General features: G+C 43.9%; 1 protein-coding gene across 1 annotated transcript in view; it reads left to right on the forward strand.

The window, feature by feature from the left end:
• Positions 1-505: 505 nt before the first annotated feature.
• mtif2 (mitochondrial translational initiation factor 2) overlaps positions 506-17,046 on the forward strand; it is a 51,593-nt gene continuing 35,052 nt past the window's right edge. The window contains exons 1-2 of the mRNA XM_083644015.1: positions 506-610; positions 10,080-10,211. Of these exons, the coding sequence (XP_083500141.1) occupies positions 10,080-10,211 (132 nt within the window). The 5' untranslated portion in view covers positions 506-610. The remainder of the gene's footprint in view (positions 611-10,079; positions 10,212-17,046) is intronic.

Raw genomic sequence — 17,046 nt, forward strand, 5'->3', positions numbered from 1 at the left:
TGCTCCCTTCACTTGCCACTCCAAAACCCCAAACCCCACATGCACAGAACATCATAACAGACAGATACAGTTAGACATACACCCTACTAGCTATCCCATAATACTCCATCTTTCCCCGCGCTACAATATGGTGATCTAACCCCCCAATTCCAACCCTTTTTTCGATGCTGAGTGCCAAGCAGGGAGGCAAATGGGTCCCATTTTTATAGTCTTTGGTATGACTCGGCCAGGGATCGAACTCACAACCTCCCAGTTTCAGGGCGGACACTCAGACCACAAGGCCACTGAGCTGGTATATAAGTCATGCCATGCTATTGATGGTTGGAGTTGGTTAATGCATAGTTCTGTGAACTTCTGTACTTAAAAATGTCTGAGTTACTGTCACTGTAAGTAAAAAAACAACAACCATGGCTGTACTTCCCCTCCAGACCAGCAGGTGGCAGTGAGATGCACACACTGCGCATGCGCGTCCCTGACAGCTGTCATGGCGGCGCCCTGTCAGAGGTTTCCTTCGTGGTGAGAGACCGACAGCTACAGACAGGCATAGATCTAACGTTACAGACGGTCTGTGTTTCAGGATGAGGTGAGAGTAGAAGCGCGAGCTGTCTAGGTGAGTTTCCCGTCACACCCGGTCACTCCGCACTTTGTTCCTGGGACTCAACTCCCGTGACGTCCTGTCCACACGGGAGGACGCCAAACTTCACAGTAGAGAAACGTGTGATTATAACATACTAGACTCTATGGTGTGATCTGCTGCGTACAGACTGCTGTACAACACAGCTGTCACTGATCATCCACCAAGCAGCTCTCATTTACATGAACGTTACATGTTCATTCATGTAGGCTAACGAGATGTTTGGCTGTCAGATACTGTCAGACTGCTGCTATCACAGCGAGTCAGCTCTGAGTGACGCTTCAGAGTCTAATGAAGTTTAGTGGGTTAATTTTAAGCCGAGTTTACTATCAGACTCTGGAGGTTGGCCAAAGCTCTTCAGTCTGAAGCCCCGCGGTGTGTCAGTGCCACTGAGCAAAGCAGCAGTGATTTTAGCAGACTTTGAATGGAGCGTGGCGTCGCCCTCTGTCCATACACGGCCCGGCCACATCTACGCGTCGTTTGACGCCGGCTGACGGCCGGTTCACACACACGCCTACGCCTATGCCTACGCCTATGCCTACGCATATAGGCATTAGGCTGGTTTCACACCGACGACCCACGCCTTGCCTTGCCTCAACCCACGCCTACGCCGAGCTGGGCGTGAACCTGTTACACGCTTTTGCGATCACACCGCACACCTTTTGCACGCCGAACCTGGAGCCGAGTCACAAGCGCCTCTCCTCTCTCCCGACTGTATTTTTTCACGTGTTGACCAGAATTGTCATGGGTAGCCTCTAGGTAAAATAAATCTGATATATTTAATGTTCTATTGATGCTGGATATGTATAACCAGGTCTGACTATAGTCGGACATTTTAGAGAGGTGATCTTGCAAGAATATGTGCTGGCACAACAACATTGTCCATCTTGCTTCTTCGGTCGCTATTCTCTCTCATGAAGATTTGTTTGCCGACAGGGAGAAAGCCCCACGTGATAGCCACCCGTCAATCTCTCTCTCGCTCTCTCTCTCTGCTCAATACTGTTGTAAACTCCATTTTATTTTGAAATTCAGTTGACTTTGCCAGTTCCCACGGATATTGTCGCGTTTTTCTTTCATGGCTTGACAGAAAAGCCTGCCTGCACGCGCCTTGTCGGCGTGAAAATAGAACTCTCGCCTATTCGATAAAATCGGCAAGGCACAGGCAAGGCGTGGGTACACGCAGGGTTCACGCTCAGGCGGCCGGTGTACACAGCCTCGTTGACTAAAACGGACGCCTATTTAAAAGCGTGGGTAAAGGCAAGGCATAGGCAAGGCTTGGGTCGTCGGTGTGAAACCAGCCTTACGTCGGGTTCACACACACGCCTAGAGCGACGCTTAAAGCAACGCCTAAGCAACGCCTAAAATTTAGGCGTCCTTGTTAACAGACGAGAGCGTTCACACATACCGCTGCCACGCTGTGCTGAAGCCACGCTCGCGCTGTGCCTACGCTGCGCTGCATTTATCGTTTAGGCGTCTGTTCTATTTTTCAGCTCTAGGCGCGCTGAAGGACTTGGGCCATATTTTCTACCGAGTTTGCCCAAAAGGGAGGGTGGAGCATAGTAGCAGAGGAGAGCTGTCCTTCATGTGTTCCTCTATTAACGTCTTTTCTGTCAGATGTATATATACCCCCCCTGTCTCAATGCAAGTTTCACTCATGGTGTTGATGACTCATAGTCACATGATTACCCGAGGGAAAATAACAATTACAGCGGGCCAGGAAATAGACAGACATCCTCACTTGCACATTACAATAAAAAAGAGGACTCACCCATGCTATAAATCAGATCTGAAAAGTGTAAAAAACCCGCTGCTCATGTGTTCAGCGTAGCGCAGAGCGTGGCGTCCTGTGTGAACGAAAATAGGCGCCAGGCTGCATGAAGCAATGCCTATATGCGTAGGCGTCGATTAAAGCATATGCGCAAGGCGTCGCGCAAAGCGTGTGTGTGAACCGGCCGTTAGGCTCGTTTGAGATGAGCAAATTCTGCGCAGATTCGACCAGCGCCTTGCTTGCCCCATTGCATGATGGTTAGAAAGTTGTCCGACTTGCTCCGTCCTGCCCGACTGCGTGAGTCACGTGACTCTCGCGAGAGCGAGGCGGGCGCAGATTTGGAGCGAGGCGTCGCAGTTGCTCCCCACCAACTGCGCCCGACTGTGGATGACAGAGGATGACGAGAAACGCATCAAGCTGAGCGCCCATTGGTTCAACACAGGTGCATCACAAACCCACAGTGAAGTGTAGAAACTTCAATTTTATATCTATTCCAAGCTGTCACTCCATATTTTACATAAATACCACCTGGAATGCCTACATTAAAATAAAAATAAGGAATCTGAAGATCTGTGTTATTTGAGCAGTGAGTGTGGGTGGTGCTAATGCATGTTTTAATTTGTTTACAAACCGCTGTTAAACCAAACTGTAGAAGAAGAAAAGCAGCAGCAAGTGTGCCGTCGGGGGTGTTCGACTTGTTGATGCCTCGCCTGACTGTGCTCGCCTGCTCTCGCCTGCTTTCCAGGCGAGGCGGCAGTCATCTCAAACGAGCCTATTGCTTCATGCACGCCTGGCGCCTATTTTCGTTCACACAGGACGCCACGCTCTGCGCTACGCTGAACACATGAGCAGCGTTTTTTTTTACACTTTTCAGATCTGATTTATAGCATGGGTGAGTCCTCTTTTTTATTGTAATGTGCAAGTGAGGATGTCTGTCTATTTCTTGGCCCGCTGTAATTGTTATTTTCCCTCGGGTAATCATGTGACTATGAGTCATCAACACCATGAGTGATACATGCATTGAGACAGGGGGGGTATATATACATCTGACAGAAAAGACGTTAATAGAGGAACACATGAAGGACAGCTCTCTTACTATGCACTCATTAATTCGCGCTCCACCCTCCCTTTTGGGCAAACTCGGTAGAAAATATGGCCCAAGTCCACCAGAAACAACAGCCAGCTTGACAGTTCAGTGCGCCTAGAGCTGAAAAATAGAACAGACGCCTAAACGATAAATGCAGCGCAGCGTAGGCACAGCGCGAGCGTGGCTTCAGCACAGCGTGGCAGCGGTATGTGTGAACGCTCTCGTCTGTTAACAAGGACGCCTAAATTTTAGGCGTTGCTTAGGCGTTGCTTTAAGCGTTGCTCTAGGCGTGTGTGTGAACCGGCCGTGACGCTTGGCTGTATGGACGTTTGACGCTTGGTGGGCGTGGAAATCCGGAAGCAGCAGCTAGCTCCCAAGCAGCTAGCTCCCAAGCTAGCTGCTGCTAGATTTACATTAGGCTCGTTTGAGATGACTGCCGCCTCGCCTGGAAAGCAGACGAGAGCAGGCGAGCAGTCAGGCGAGGCGTCAACAAGTCGAACACCCCCGACGGCACAATTCCTGCTGCTTTTCTTCTTCTACAGTTTTGTTTAACAGCGGTTTGTAAACAAATTAAAACATGCATTAGCGCCACCCACACTCACTGCTCAAATAACACAGCCCTTCAGATTCCTTCTTTTTATTTTAATGTAGGCATTCCAGGTGGTATTTATGTAAAATATGGAGTGACAGCTTGGAATAGATATAAAATTGAAGTTTCTACACTTCACTGTGGCTTTGTGATGCACCTGTGTTGAACCAATGGGCGCTCAGCTTGATGCGTTTCTCGTCATCCTCTGTCATCCGCAGTCGGGCGCAGTTGGTGGGGAGCAACTGCGGCGCCTGCTCCAAATCTGCGCCCGCCTCGCTCTCGCGAGAGTCACGTGACTCACGCAGTCGGGCAGGACGGAGCAAGTCGGACAACTTTCTAACCATCATGCAACGGGGCAAGCAAGGCGCTGGTCGAATCTGCGCAGAATTTGCTCATCTCAAACGAGCCTTTTGCTTCTTTGAAAATTGGTGTTAGAGAGGAAGTGGAAGAGGACAGGAAGGGTAGGATAGGTCTTACCCCGCTAGCCGGGCGCTCCTGGCTCATACGAGCGCATTAGCGCCCGGCGAACGTCACGCATTTTCCCATTTTACACTGTGGCATTTTCACGTCTAGGTCTAAATGCCGGCTCCTACCTGAGTCTTCACGTGAAGTGAAGACGCTATCCGATATAAAACACCCTCTTCTTTTAATGACACCTAGTTGTTGCATCCAAATTGTTGCATAAAATCCACTTTTCTGTCTCTCAAAAACCGAAAAGCATTTATCTGGAGCAACTCGAGCAACCCGGAAGTCGTTGTTCCGGGTTGCTTCAGATCAGAGAAGAAGAAGAAGCGGTGCGCCAAATAAATGCTTTTCGGTTTTTGAGAGACAGAAAAGTGGATTTTATGCAACAATTTGGATGCAACAACTAGGTGTCATTAAAAGAAGAGGATGTTTTACATCGGATAGCGTCTTCACTTCACGTGAAGACTCAGGTAGGAGCCGGCATTTAGACCTAGACGTGAAAATGTCACAGTGTAAAATGGGAAAATGCGTGACGTTCGCCGGGCGCTAATGCGCTCGTATGAGCCAGAAGCGCCCGGCTAGCGGGGTAAGGATAGGTCCTAGGACGAGCTCAATTGGCTAGCTTTGTACTTTGTCAAATTCCACCCCACCCCCTCTGTTGCCCACTGTCGCTTCACAAGCCTGCTACGCGTCGTCTGGTCTCCCAGCATGCTTTGCGAGGCGTCGAGCAGCATGTTCAATACAAAGTGGATGGGCAGCAGCGTCAGCCCGCGTCAAACGACGCGTAGATGTGGCCGGGCCGACAGGGGGAACAGCTCGGCAGGGCGGCGGGGGGGGGGGGGGGCTGTTTTGTATTGGAATTGCAGTCTTATATAGTAGTATATATATATATATATATATATATATATATATATATATATATATATGTATGTATGTATATATGTATGTATGTATATATATATATATATATATATATATATATATGTATATATATATATATATATATATATATATATATCCACCTTATTTTTTAATGCCCCGCTGTACAAATAATTATGGGTACAAGGTCCGGTTTAACGTGACTTATTGTTGCAGCTTGCCATTTCCTAAAACGGTATTCTACTTGATTTGAAAAGATGGCCGCCTACACTCCCTTGTACCCTGGCTGAATTGAACATAACTTGGCCAATAAGTATGTAAAAACAAACAGTAATGTCTTTATTTGATGTAGAATGCAGAGGACATGTAACTGTTTTGTTAAACTTGCGTTCCAGGAATATTGTATTTACTGCAGCTGCTCTAAAAAAAACATTAGTGGCGCGTGGCTCAGAGAACTTGTTTGTCCTAGAAGCCACTCGCTTTGCGCCAGAACACAATCGATTTGGGGGTGGAACACGCCAGGATTGGCCAACGCCAACACCAGTGCCCAGAACTGTCAAATCAAATCATCGACATCATCATGGCCCGCCTCCCAGTATTTATCAGTGTATCAGAGTTAGATAGATAGAACGTGACAAATATAGCCACGTTATGGTTATAAACAACAAACTAATGCTGGTGATCCATATGGAAACAGTGTTACTCGAAATGGTTAAAAGTTATATCAATTTGGTCATTCAGTGGCGTTTTACTGCCATGTAACATAGCTAGCTAGCCGCTAACACTGCGCTCTTAAAGGGATATTTATCGACAAGATTTTTGTCAAGCTGGACCTAATTAGTGATTTGCTCCGTTCGCCCAGACGAGTGTCAAGCTGTCAGCAACAAGGGGAGGAGCACACCGGAAGAAAAACCCAGAGGCATCATGGCTGCTAGAAATAAGCTGGATAGGACGAATCAGCTTGACGTCCCTTGCCACCCAGAAATGCAGAACCCTGCGGCAGTTAATAGTAGGAGTTGTGCCAAACAAACATTAATATCTCAAAAACTATACATCACATCGCTTATATTTTGACATTCTGAGTGAGAGCAGAAGTAGCTCAAGAGTTTGATGTATAATATATACATGTCGTGTTAAAGTTGTGTGAACTGTCGCAGTTTTTAAAATGTGAACAGAGTTAGCTGGCTAGAGTGAGACATGCAAGCCTCGCGCCACTTCGGCTCCATAGGGTTCTATTGCCGTTGCCACCCAGTCCCGCGGTTTGTTTACAAAAATGCTGCTCGGCTGATCCCTCGTATATATATATATATATATACTGTATATATATATATTAATGATTAAAATGTGTTTTATATGTTTTATACTGCGATATTTAGGGTTTATGAGCAAAGCAAAGAGGGTGTAGATGTTATTTTTGATGTTTGGTTTATAATAATAAGATAATAAAATATAATAATAAGCTCAGTGTTTCTGCCTGTGTTGCTGTCTGTTGTAGTGTAAAACGACCTGGTGGTGACATGAAAGTGAGTGAGAAAAGGAGAAAATACTATACACAACAGTATAATCCTAATAATCCTAATCCTAATGTTAATTGAAAATGAGATATTCCTTTAAATATGGCTAAAAACATTAAAAAGTCCAAATAACATCCAAATTGTTTTAGCGGGCGCCGCCAAAAGTCCCTTCCTTGCAGCACCCCCTGCTTAAAATGACTTCCAGCGGCCCTGCAGCTGTGAGCGGAAAACAAACGCGTTACCTGCCTGCAATGTTTGTATGATGTGAATACTGTGTGTAGACTGGTGACCATAAAATAGATATATGGGAAAACCTAATATATATATATATATATATATATATATATATATATATATATATATATATATATATATATATATATATATAATACTGTGTGTAGACTGGTAACCATAAAATAGATATATGGGTAAATTAAACTGTAATAAATGGTTAAGAGATGTGATTGATTAACCAAGCTAGATACTTTTCTGATGATACCAATTGATTTCATTATTTCATTACAGACAAGATGATGAATGTCGTTTATCCAATTCAGTTTCTCATCAATCAGAATTCAAAGGAATCTGGTAGATGCGACCTGAAGGTATTAATTCCCATTGACTACGATTTTGGCACTATTAAAAAACCCATCATTAATGGTATTGGTTAAACCTGTTAAAACTTTACTTCCTGCTTTACAACCTCAAAACAGTTGCTGTGACAAGAGTCTATAGCACATGTGGCAAACTCAAGGCCAAATACGGCCCGTCGGGCCCAGCACCTCATTTTATGTGGCCCGCGAGAGCTAGCAAACAATACAATTTGCACAATACAATGCTTCACAATACGGCTCAAAATAGCTATTGTTAAATTGAATAATAGTTGCAGGCTAATAGTTGTCTATTGCCATTGTTTGTTTCCCTATAATTCAGCTTTCAGAACTAGTTATTTAAGTTAATACTAAAAAACTATAATAATAGAATCAGAGGTAATTATGAAATATGATAACACGTAGGCTTGATACATTTATATATTTATGTCAAAAAAGCTCACAAACGTCTCTCCTTTTTAACTCATTCAGGGCCAGTTTAGGACTGCCAATATTTAGCACAGGCCAAAGATTTTCATAATTGTTGGTCATCTTTCAAGACCCACAGTAAATTATCTATTAGCACCAGAGTGATTTGCAATACCTCAAAATGAAGATGTACGTCTCTGGGTTCACCAGGAAAAAAAAAGTGAGCTTTTAGCATGTTCTGTACTCTACTTATAGCCATTTATATACACCCTGTTTTCCCCCAGAAGGTCTCCATGAGAAAATAAACAGGAGAAAAGGCAATTTTTGTAAAAGGGCACAATCTCAGGCAGAACTCACTCTCAATTCTTTTATTTTGAACTGTATTGACATCAGACATGTAAATATTATTCGTTAGGACACAAATGACAAAAAAAATAAATATATATATATATATATATACACATGAAGTGCTTTTTTTTTACATTCAACAATACAGTTTACTCGGTGTGAGTGAGTGTGCAGACAGACAGACAGACAGACAGACAGACAGACAGACAGACACACCGACAGACAGACAGACAGACAGACAGACACACACACACACACACACACACACACACACACACACACACACACACACGATCCCCCTTTTAGATTTCTAACCCCACATAGGATAAGCAATAACCACGCCCTGTGGCGCTGGGATTGGCCAGGAGCAACACTGGAGGGCACGCAGCCCAGCGATTTCATGAACCAACTGAGAAGGACAGCGGGCTGCTGTGACTGCCTTCTGCCCGCTGCTGCCTAGCTGTTCCTGTGTTTATTTTGATTTGTTCTGGTACACCCGTCCTCGTCCATGTCTCCCTGTCATATCCTCTCTGCTATTTGATCGTTCCCGTTTTCCCCTCGGCTATTCAACACGTCCTCACCGCCCTCGCAAACTGATCGATCATTTCCTCATTCCTCCGATGATCAAACACATCTCTTGATTACTTTCTCCCGTTTTCTCCTGGCTGGCACAGAGGAAGGCGACTCCAGCTCGTGCAGCGCGCCGAGGGCGTTTCAATGGCGTTTCTCCTGTCTGCACAAGGAAGCGTTACCCGTTTTCTGCTTTTCCTCTTGCTCAATTTCAAAACAACAGCTGCGGTATGTGTTTGTTCACGTGTTGTCTTAGATGCTAGGGACCTGATACCATGTGACAGGCTGGGGAAGTGTTTTAACTATGCGCTGCACGAATAAAAACAAAAACACGTCAAACACGTCATTGGCCCTCTGGGCTATTCCTGATAACACGTCAAAGACGTCATTGGCCCTGAATGAGTTAAGAAAGCTCCACAACCTTAAACGTTTACTATGCAACTATTTCATAAAAAAACCCATTATATAATTATACAAACGTTTCCCCTCAAAACGATAACTTCTGGCCCATATAATAGTGTGGCAGTGTGTTTCAGGGAGTTCCCTAAGTAGCAGTAACAGATTCTGCCTTTCTTTAGTCTCGCTGGCCAGCCTCCCCTCCCTTCCGGGAGAGGAGTCTGGCAGCACAGGTCTCCATTGTGGGATTACGACGGGCGGCGTTTGGCGGCAGTGCCCTTGAAAAATAGTTTACAACAATCCAACTTGCCATTTTCAGCGTGTAGCAACAAGCTAGCGTGTAGGTTTCTGCCATTAGCTTGCTAGCTAGTTAGCATTGTTGTTTTCACTGAGGCGGCAGGGGACTATTTACAGCGACACACAGGGAGGAGGGAGCGTAAGCCACTCTGATTGACATGGTCGGAGCCAATGACAGAGCTTGTAATAAGCCGGGAGCGGACATCCAGCAGCGACTGAAACAGTCGCTCCAGTGGGGAGCAGCTGTAGAGCAGGGGAGGGTTTATCCCAGTAGCCTGTTTCCGTGCAGCCAGACGACTCTCACGGAAGGGAGAGGAGGCTGAAGAGAGAGACTAGTGTTCTTTTACGAACCAAAAACAATTCTGCCGTTAATTTTTTAATAGACATTTCGTAAAATGTTATAAAAATAGTTTTACTTAGTGAAACCAAGCGATTCAGCTATATTTAGACTCAGGAGAGACCATAGAACATTTCACTCGGACAAAAAAATACATTTGTTTTCCCCCCCCTCAGATGAGTGTTGTGGCCCGTCTTGTGCGGAGGGCACGGCCTCTCGCCTGGCGCTGTGACCCGGCTCTGCTATGTGCCGCCCCCCTGATGGACACGCCTCTCCTCCAGCTCAACAGGAGCCTCGCCACCAAACAGGTGAGATGCCCGAAACCAGGTCAGACATAGACAGACAGGAGGCTTCACTCTGCTCTGACTTTAACATTTTATTGATTTATTGATTTATTTTTGGTCATTTTATGTAAAAAAAAAAAAAAAAAGAAGACGACGTTTTTATGTTGTTTTTTTGTCCGTTTTTGACAGGTTTCTGTGTTTTTGTTAGGGGTGCAACAGATCACAAAACTCAAGGTTCGGATCATAACACGGTTTTGAGTCATGGATCGGATCATTTTTCAGATCAGCAAAAAAGTAGAAAAAAAAAGTAATTTAAAAATGTCCTACTTTCGCTCTTTTTTCAGTCTTTATTGGGGAAAAAACATTCAAATCGGCTTAGGGATGGGTACCGAAACCCGGTATCAAACGGGCCCCGAGGCTGAATTTGTAAATAACGGAGTATCAATAAGCTTTAACATTTACGGTTCTCTTATCGGTACTGGATAAATTAAGAAAATAGATTTCCTATTTATAATTGCTACATAAACGTTATCTTGCACATTTCATCTTAGCAAATCCGTGAGACATGCCTATGATATGTTTTTTGCCATTTCTGAACGAGAAAAGAGATCCTCTTTCCGGGTTGCTTTCTCTCTCCGTCAGACGAGATGAAGAGAGACACAGCAGCAGTGAGCGAGGAGCCATTTGTCTGAGTGTGAAGCGCAGAGGAGAGGGGCGGGGCACAGCACAACACACACACACACACACACACACACACACACACACACACACACACACACACAGTCACACACACACACACACACACACACACACACACACACACACACACACACACACACACATGCTGAAGGCAGGCAGCAGAACAGTCACAGCCGAGAGAGACCGCAGCATGCCAGTGAAAGATAAATGGCAGAGAGAACGAATTCAAGCGATCAGAAATGTGGTTGTACTTCACTCGAGTCGATGCTGACAATTCACGTGGTCACAAGTGCAATAAATCGTTTGCTAGTAAAGGTGGAAAGTGGAAACACAAGCAATTTGTCTAAACACTTAGCCAAAGTGCATCAAATACAAACGGAGAAATGCAGTTTTCGATAACCTAGCTCGTACTTCATCATCTGTCATATTATGTGAATATGGTAATGATTAAAACACGAGTAGTAAACATTATCCAGTTGTTTGGGTGTGTTAATCATAAATCCAGTCTGAAATAAATCGTAAGAGCATCATCTCTGTTGTCCTTCAGAAATGTTACTTTCAGAGCAGGGAGATATTTAGTGATTTGGGGGCAAGTGCAGCAGACAGATACTGTCTTGTTTTATTTGTATTTGTATGATGCTTTCTCTAGCTGAATGTTGCTATTGGCAGTCAAAGAGATTTTAATTCTTATATAACGCTGATCACAATCACAGACATTATAGGCTGTAAAGCTAATAAATGCTGTTGCAGTTTGGTACTCATGAGAAAATAAAGCAATTTCTGTTCTTATTTGGTTTATTTATTTTTTCTTTCTCTTAAAAATAACAAAAAGAACCAACAACCAGCCCCTTTTGTTTTTGGGGTTTTTTCTCTTAAAAATAACAAAAACAAGTGCCGTTAAGAGTTAAAGTACCGGATCGATAAGCAGTATCGATAAAAGTAGTAGTATGGTTAATTCTAGGGATGGGCATTTCTAGCAAAAACACTATTCGAAATTCGCTGGCCAAATTCGAATTTAATTCGAAATTCGAAAATAAAAATAAAAATGTAATTTTTTTTTTTTTTTTTTTTTTTTTTTTTTGTGTGAGTGAAATGTTGCATTGTCTCCCCTGATTCTAAGTCTACGGCTTTATTAATTAATATAAAAAGCTTCTGCTGTGGATTTTTAGCTCAAACAAGCATTGCACCACTGAAGTAAAGAACATGTTACATGACATTGACATTTTCGAAAATAAAAAACAGTTTTGACAATCATGAGTGGTTCATTAAATATTTAGTAGGCTCAGGTCTGAGTGCCAAAGGGGTGCCAAAGTCACCCCCTCTCCCTCTTCATGGGATTTCATCCGCCATTCATTTTTCCATAAACCTTGCTTAAAATGCTTATAAAAATTGTTTTACTTGCTCAAACCAAGCGATTTGACTATACTTAGAATCAGGGGAGACAATGCAACATTTCACTAATTTTTTTTTTTTTTTTTTTTTTTTTTTTTTTTGAATTTTGAATTTCGAATTTCAATAATAAAAGTCGACCTTGATAATAACAACGATTATTCGAAAATTCGAAATTCGATGCCCATCCCTAATTCCTTAACGATACCCATCCCTTTAGTAAATAGGCTATGCAGGCAGTGCAGATGTGCTCAGCATAGTGTATACAAATAAACAAGAATATACATTTAAATAAACAAATAAACGTAATAATTATTATTTGCCTGGGATAAATAAACTCCCATTAATATAAAATGATTTGCTACTTTGAATCTGATGCAGCTGCCACTCTCTGTCTGAACTGCTGCTCATTTGGCCTGGCCGCTCTGCTGCTAGTTCCAGTGTGCCGTTGCTACCTGGGGCTGGGCGATAAATGTAAATTCATTTCTTGCTTATTCATTGGCTATTTTCACCTGATAAGTAATTACATAACCGGTTTGCTAAATTTGACTGTCGCCGGTGACTATTCATGACCATATCGCCTAGCTACAGTATATTCTATCTGTTCTGCTCTTCTCTCCCCCCTTCCCCTGCGCCCTCCCCACCTCCTCCCTTTCCCTGCTCCTTCCTGCCCCACATCCCTACCTCCTCCCTTTCCCTGCCCCCTCCTCCCCCACATTCCCCCCTCTCCCTCTCCACCTCCTCCCTTGCCCTGCTCTCTCCTCCCCTACATCTAGCCTAGGTAAACCCAGCCACCACGTGACCTGCTCTCTCAGTTCCCAGTCACTAGCGTCTAGACTCCGGGCCATTCAGATCGATTTCTGGGGCGATTGAAAGACCCGCGCAGACCCGCAGCCACCCCGCAGCCAATGAGTGACGGCGTGACTGCCAACATCAGTCCTGCCGTGATCGGCCAATCAGAGAGTGCGTCTTTGTCAATGACGTGTAACAGCTGCAGCGGCTTAGCACTACCTAGCCGTTAGCATTTGGCCTCTCTAAAGCATAGCTCCCGAGCTAGCTACTAGCTGGCTAGCTATATGGCTATGCAACTACGTGAGGAAATTCAAGTGAAAACAGCTGTTGAGGTTGAGGTCTGTTGATCAAAATAACACCTAGCGTTATCGAAATCGGATTTTAGCGGACCATACAAGCCAGGGCTTCAGAGCTGATCACCTGGACACATTTTATCGCGAAATTATCTGATAAACTTGTCTGTGCTGCTCTGTGGTGATCAGCTAATGTCTTCATAGCATTGTGATTATGATTTAATGCATTATGGAAGATAAACGCTGGTTTAACATAATTAAAATAATTCCCTACCAAACATGTAAAGTGACGCTTCTGGGCAGTAGACCATTTGGGCATAACATTATGTAATGTGACATGAGATCACCACATTTCAATAAATATAACGTTTTTGCACATTTGAATGCTGCTGGTCGTTTGTTTAATGCTGTATATATTGGATATTTAAAGCTGATACACTTTACACAATCAAATCTAACTTATTCACAGCAATACACAGTCCAGTAGTACAGTGGGCTAATTGTTTGAATTATATCGAAATATATTTGCATGGTGTAGCATGTAATGCAGATAATGTAGCTAGATACTCTGACACAGAAAGGCAGACAAGCTAGCAGCAGGGATCTTGTCACACTGATTCCAGATAAACTCCTCTGTCTAGCCAGCTATACAATATTGATCAAAATAACACCTATATCGAAATCGGATTTTAGCGGACCATACAAGCCGGGGCTTCAGAGCTGATCACCTGGACACATTTTACGGCGAAATTATCTGATAAACTTGTCTGTGCAGCTCTGTGGTGATCAGCTAATGTCTTCGCATTGTGATTATGATTTAATGCATTATGGAAGATAAACGCTGGAAGGCTGGGTAGCATTAGCTGACGTCATCCAGGCTACAGTAACATTAGGCTATTATAGTTATGAAACGCTGAAATATTTTGTGAACGCACCAATAGTTAGAGAAGGAAACCTCTCTTTGCATTTTATTTTTTAATAAAAGTAGGCTACTTGTGATATCTCACGTGGTCGATCATCATTGCAAATTTATGTGAACAGCTAGGTTTAATGACAAATATGGAATATCACCCAAGGAAATACCACGGTTTAATGCCAACAGATAAACCATACAGATTTGTTGTAATTGTGAACACATAAGGGAGCAAAGACATGGTTTTCAAGCATAACACAATGTACAACTTTTATTCAAAGACAGGATTGAAAAATATAGGTCACTTGTATTCACTTCAGTAATGTCAGGTCTCAGTCGCATTCACGCTAACCTCTTAACTTCTAGCTAGGTCAAACACACCTTAACGTTATGAGTGTGGCCGTTTTGGATTAACATTAAGTCCACGATCAAGTCTAGCATTTCGGTATATTCCTACCTCTTAACATCTAGCTAGCTAGGTTGGATCTGGAATATGATATCGGCTTGATACATTTGATTATAGCTACTCATACAGCCGTGTGGAGCTTATCTAGCTAGGTTGCATCTGGAATATGATATCAAGCCAGTAATGTAGCTAGCTAGCGTTAAATAGGTTTATCTGTAACCACGCTGAAATGTGAGGGCATTAACGTTAATATTTCTAGCTAGGTCAAACACACCTTAACGTTATGAGTGTGGCCGTTTTGGATTAACATTAAGTCCACGATCAAGTCTAGCATTTCGGTATATTCCTACCTCTTAACATCTAGCTAGCTAGGTTGGATCTGGAATATGATATCGGCTTGATACATTTGATTGTAGCTACTCATACAGCCGTGTGGAGCTTATCTAGCTAGGTTGCATCTGGAATATGATATCAAGCCAGTAATGTAGCTAGCTAGCGTTAAATAGGTTTATCTGTAACCACGCTGAAATGTGAGGGCATTAACGTTAATATTTCTAGCTAGGTCAAACACACCTTAACGTTATGAGTGTGGCCGTTTTGGATTAACATTAAGTCCACGATCAAGTCTAGCATTTCGGTATATTCCTACCTCTTAACATCTAGCTAGCTAGGTTGGATCTGGAATATGATATCGGCTTGATACATTTGATTGTAGCTACTCATACAGCCGTGTGGAGCTTATCTAGCTAGGTTGCATCTGGAATATGATATCAAGCCAGTAATGTAGCTAGCTAGCGTTAAATAGGTTTATCTGTAACCACGCTGAAATGTGAGGGCATTAACGTTAATATTTCTAGCTAGGTCAAACACACCTTAACGTTATGAGTGTGGCCGTTTTGGATTCACATTAAGTCCACGATCAAGTCTAGCATTTCGGTATATTCCTACCTCTTAACATCTAGCTAGCTAGGTTGGATCTGGAATATGATATCAAGGCTTGATACATTTGATTGTAGCTACTCATACAGCCGTGTGGAGCTTATCTAGCTAGGTTGCATCTGGAATATGATATCAAGCCAGTAATGTCAGGTCTCAGTCGCATTCACGCTAACCTCTTAACGTCTAGCTATAGCTAGGTTACATCTGGATTATGTATAATATACAGTATAATACTACGCTCACTACGTCATGACATTCACATTAACGCCTCCAAAAATCTAAAAGGATGTTAGCATGCTAGCATTATTAGCACAGAATGTATACAGTCCATGGTACAACGTTAGCCCTTCAAGTCCTGAGGCGAACAGCACTGGAGGATGAAGTCTGCAGTCTGGCATTCAGTGTCCAGCATAACAAGCACGCCTGTTTCCTCATCAGGTTGGCAGCAGCTGTATAGATGATGACTGTTCTTCACAGCCACAAATATCTCTCCAGATCTGCGGCCATCTGCAGCAGGGATCGAGGTTTGGGTCCGTGTAGACACGTCCTGTTCCTCTTTCATTCCCTGACCACCGTCACGCGATGTTCTCTCTTCTTGTAGCTGGTTGTAACCATTTGCGTGCTAGCAGTACTGAAATGAAAAGTGTTAGCTCGCTTGCTAACAACAAAGGTCGCAGAGCGATGACGCCATCTGCTGCACTGCGCATGTGCTCTGTGCACAAAGCTGGTTGGATGACGGTTGCGTAATGGAGCGGTCTATCGGGGGGGGGCCAACAACCGCAGGAAATCGTTTAACAATGGTGGGAATCCAGACCATAGTGACTGAGAACAGGTCTGAGAGCAGGTCACGTGGGGGATGGGTTTACCCAGGCTACCCTACATCCCCCTGTTCTCCCTCCCCTGCTCCCTCCCCAACCCCTCCCCTTTCCTTCTCTCTCCTCCCCCACATACCCCCAGCTCTCCCTCCCCTGCTCCCTCCCCAACCCCTCCCCTTTCCTCCTCTCTACTCCCCACATACCCCCAGCTCTCCCTCCCCTGCTCCCTCCCCACCTCCTCCCTTTCCCTGATCTCTCCTCCCCCACATTCCCCCTGCTCTCCCCTCCCCACATTCCCATGTTCCCTCCCCATCTCCTCCCTTCCCTGTTCTCTCCTCCCCCACATTCCATCCCCCTTTTCTCCCTTTCTTTCTGCCTTTCTCTATCATATGATTGTTCAATCTTGTTATTATTACTACTGTAATTGCTACTGTTGTGTCAGCTAGATTTAGCTAGATATATTTTCAGTGAAGTCCTCTGAGACATGCTTGTGAATTAAATAAACTTGACTTGACTTGTCTCTGTAGTCATGTTTTCTCCATGAGAAAGACTTAGAGCTGATTATGACCAAACCACAAAACTTTCTGGAAAGGCTGGTGGAGGTATGCACTCT

Source organism: Poromitra crassiceps (genome assembly GCF_964638095.1).
Source record: "Poromitra crassiceps genome assembly, chromosome: 1".
In the NCBI taxonomy this organism is placed as follows: Eukaryota; Metazoa; Chordata; class Actinopteri; order Beryciformes; family Melamphaidae; genus Poromitra; species Poromitra crassiceps.